Source organism: Octopus bimaculoides, chromosome 9 (genome assembly GCF_001194135.2).
Source record: "Octopus bimaculoides isolate UCB-OBI-ISO-001 chromosome 9, ASM119413v2, whole genome shotgun sequence".
NCBI classification, from domain to species: domain Eukaryota; kingdom Metazoa; phylum Mollusca; class Cephalopoda; order Octopoda; family Octopodidae; genus Octopus; species Octopus bimaculoides.
In genome coordinates this window covers 69139375-69143873 of record NC_068989.1, presented here as the reverse complement: position 1 = coordinate 69143873, position 4499 = coordinate 69139375, and the positions used below count along the sequence as shown (strand labels likewise).

At 35.8% G+C, this 4499-nt stretch overlaps 1 protein-coding gene across 3 annotated transcripts in view; it reads left to right on the top strand.

Moving 5' to 3' along the window:
- The window catches only part of LOC106868036 ((E3-independent) E2 ubiquitin-conjugating enzyme UBE2O), a 109269-nt gene that overhangs the window by 90455 nt on the left and 14315 nt on the right, over positions 1-4499 (top strand). For all 3 annotated transcript variants that reach the window (XM_014913136.2, XM_014913135.2, XM_014913137.2), the window contains one exon: positions 2148-3211. In XM_014913136.2, the coding sequence (XP_014768622.1) occupies positions 2148-3211 (1064 nt within the window). The remainder of the gene's footprint in view (positions 1-2147; positions 3212-4499) is intronic.

The following is a 4499-nucleotide window of genomic DNA, read 5'->3' as shown; positions in this document are numbered from 1 at the left end:
TTTTTAAACACAACATTAATTTTAATTACATGCATCCTAATCTTTCTAACAATTATCTACATGGATTACCATTGAACTTTAAAAGCTCAAAGACAATATAATGTATTGGTATATTTATTTTTTTATATATTTTTTATTTTTTTGTAAAAAACATTATTTTCATTTTCCCTCTTCTTGAAAATTTGCCATGCAATGAAAGCTGGTTAGAAATCCTTTTTAATCATCCTTATACACATCTATATTAAAATATGCTTTCAGTTTAGCATTCTGCCTTATTATTACTTTTTATTTTCTTACATGTATATGTATCCAATCTGGCCTGCTCCAAGAAAATCTAAGCTAAGAGCACTCAACTCCTTAGAAGAAAGCAAGCAAATATATACAAAAACAAGGACAGAAAAAAACAGAGAAATGGTACATGATTACAAATACAAACAACAAGTGTCTTTCGACTAAGGACGATTCAAATTAAGCTGGCGTGTGTGGGAGTGAAGCCTTACGGCAAAAACATAAGAGATAGAAGTCATGGGAATGAATATAAGAGATGCTACATGGATGGTAGTTGAACCAAGAAAGAAAGGTCAGGCTTGGCGTAACACCGGTCATGTGGAAGGAGAGGAGAGAGGTAGGGGGCAGAGGGATTGAAGAATTAGGGTGGGACGAGAAAGAGAGAAAAAGAAAGGAAAGGGACTGAGTGAGGTAAAAGAGGAGGGAAAGTGAGAATGAAGGAAAGGCCAAGAAATGTGAGAGAGGGGGAGTGAGAAAAGGAAAGTGGGAAGAATGAAGAAAATGTGAAGGAGGCTAAAAGAAAGAGTAAGAGTCGTACAGAATTTATATATATATATATATATATATATATACGACAGGCAACAAGAGAAGTTGTCTGTAGCTAGATAGAAAGCCTATGATGCAGTTTGTGGAATTCACATCCTGTGTACGTTCATATTATTTTGCCTTGTTTTTGTATGCTTTGTACAGCTGAATGTTCTTCTTGTCACCAACCACTTTCCTGTATGGACTGGATGCACTTTATCATTCCACTGCCACTAGAGTTTATCTGAAACAAGACTAAAATGTCCCTTTTACTCTGTAGCAATTATTTTTAATTGCTCCTCTCTTAAATGAATAGCCTGCAATGCAGCTTTTGGAGTCTTGTTTTATTCATATGTTCTACTTTTGACATGATTTCTATGATGGAATACAAGTTATTTCTTAACAAGAACCATCAGATTTATAATTATATGGTTGACAGAAACTGAAAGAAGTCTGTCGTATGTGTGTGTGTATTTGTGTGTTTGTTGTCTTCCCCTTCACCATCGCTTGACCACTAATGTTGGTGTGTTTACGTCCCTGTAACTTAGTGGTTTGGAAAAAGAGACTGATAGAACAAGTACTAGGCTTATAAAGAATAAGTCCTGGGGTCGATTTGTTTGACTAAAACCCCTTAAAGTGGTACTCCAGCATGGCGGTAGTCAAAGGAATAAAAGTATAATGGGAACTGATGTTCATTTATTTAGCAAAACCTTTGGTAATGTGAGTGAAGCAGAATTGGACTGTGAAATATGTTTGCTACCAGCTTTACTGTTGGACTGCATCAGTATTACTGGTTGTAACAATAATTATAATAATGATTTTTAACATTGGTCCCAGCCATATATTGGCCAGTGAGTGGCATAATGGATTGAATCAACCTCAGTTGTCAACAGGTACTTGTGTTATTATTCAGAATTGGGGAGTAATATTGAACTCCTTCCCCTACGGAACATGGTGAGATAGAATTAAATACTATTACAACTTAGTACTGGTTCTGCCTATCACTCTCTAGGTAATTATAATATTAATTGTAATAACTAATAATGCAATTTTCAATATTCATATAGCAATCAATGAGTAGGGAGAAAATCAGTACATTGTAATCTATCTTTTAACTATAGATTTTATCAAGAAACTGCATATACAATCTTAATTTGATAACAGATTTCTCTATGATCAAAATCTGAGTTTTGTTGTGATTATTTCATTTGCTTGATTTATAATTTAATTCTGACAAATAAACATTATTTTTTTTTATATATAATTATTTGTTGTTGTATTTTCTGAAGTTGTGTTTTATATACCTTAAATATCTTCTGTTTAATTTCTTCTAGTTCACGATGTGGAACATATGATGAACGGAAGGAGCATTTGGATAATTTAATTCAGCGTGGTAACAGAGCTTTGTCTCGCCTTTTGACTTTGATCAAGAACAACGATCCGGGCTACCCTTACAATGTTCTCAAAATGTTCTATAACTGCCAAAGTCTCGATATGTTGTTAAAAATGTATCATTTCGTCGATCCCGATATCAATGATTTGGTTTTACAAATCTCTGAGGAGATTCACAAACGGCTGAATACTAACACAGCATGTAACAGTCACTCTGACAGCTGTATACCACTTACAACTTCTCCAAACAAACGGCCATCAAATTTATTGATGGCAACAAAACAATACATCTCAAATGTTGCTGGTAAGGAATCAAGTGTAGACAAAGCAAATATGACAACCAAAGAGGATAGTTCCAAAGACTCAGGGTCAAGTGCCACAAATGAAAGCTCGGCCTGTAGTTCTGGTATTTCAGATAATCCGGTTACTCGGAAATCTCCAACAAATAAAAAGACAGAAGCAGGGAGTTCTCCAGACCCAAACACACAATTGGACTTTGACGAGTTGATCTTTTCAACTCAGGACTTTAAAAATTTCAATCCCGATTGTACAAAGTGGAATGAAAATACAAAGGACTCGTGTTTACGTCTTGTAAAACTGCTGCAGGACAGAATTGGTCGGACGCTGAAGGAAGTGAACAAGAAATGGCGGAAACGAATACTGGAAGCCACAAAGAACAGTCCTTTCTGTGATGATATGCATAAAGATAAAGGTATTCAGACTGAGAGTGATTTTGTCGATGATGTCGAGGCTCCACCTGGTCTTGATTGGTTTTCTCTATCCAGTTGGCCCAATAAAAACAAAGCCATTCAAACAAGCTCAGAGGCAGATATAAAAAATGTTTCCGATTCTAATGATACTTGTAAAAATGTTAGTTCTGCTACATCTGAGAAATCTCAAGAGGCAAATGAAATCGACATCACTGCTGCGAACCTTGTTAAAGAGACCTTAAATTCACTTGACACCACCGTTATTGAACATGACCCTGCAGTCTGCAATGAAAATGGTTAGTCCACTTAGTTCACTCGCATGTTTTCTCATTTTCTTTGTTTCTTTTTTTCTTTCTTCATCATTTAACCCTTAGGAGATGACAGGGCTGATCTATCAGCCAAAACGTTGAATGATGAAGAAGATTATATTAGTTCATTCAATTTCCTCCAAGAATATATATAGTTTTATATATGTAAAGTAATTAGTTTTTTTATAATTTTTTTTTTGAAAATAAGTGCATGCCCTTGTGAAAAGGGCTTTTTCTTTTTGGCACTGAAACTCCAAATGAGGCTCCATCTTCAAAGGGTTAACATGGACTGGAGGGTTTGACTGGATCGGATGAGCCAGAGAACTGCATTATGCTTAAATATTTGCTTTTGGATGATTTCATCAGTTAGATGCACTTAATGCCAACCTTTTTACAGTGTTCTGGGTGCTTTTTTTGTGTCACCAGCACTAATGATTGTCACCAAGTAGCTCACAAAACCCCTCAGCTGAGTGGTGGAAGTAGATTTGTGCCAGGTGTTCAAAGGCTAAAATATGAGAGTGGGTTGCAAACAGGTGCCTAGTAGAGGGTACATGGCTATCCTCATTGGGATAGCCATGTGTCTCCTTTGCAGGAGATACATCATGACTCTGAATAGAAAAGGAGAAAGGATTGTTTGATGTGGTATCAGGGCATAACCTCAAAATACAAGAAGTAGATATGAGAAAGAATAGGGACAAGCAAATGTGAGAGAATAGGGACCGAGGTTTGAGGATGGCTGGCTTGGTAGGTTTGCAAGAATGTAAGAGTGACAAATGATTAGAGGTGCATGCTGTGAATGAAAGACTTGGGTGGAGGTGTGGTCAAAGGTGAATCCACTTAAGGTGGGAAGGTAAAGAAAAGTAGGAGTGGGTCTAGGAGGAGGTGATAATTAATGGCAGTGCATAAAGGGAAGATGGTGCAGAGCAGCTGTAATGTAAAAAACAGAAATTGTTCAAAAGTTACTTGTACTCTATGTATCCATTTTTTGTTGCTCATAACAATGGGATAGGTTTTTTTTCTCTTTCTTGGAGCATTTGTTTCTACACCTTGTGTGTGTGTATGTGTATATATATATATATATATATATAAATTCAATAATAGGACAAATTCTTTTACAAGAATTTATCAAGTAGCTAGCGTGAAAAAAACCTCATAAGGGAAAAAATCCATCATTTATTCCCGAAATATATATTTATATTTATATAAGGGCATTACTATACGATAATGCCTCACGCTATGAGGGACTCTAAGGTCAGACTACCAGAAAAAACACAAG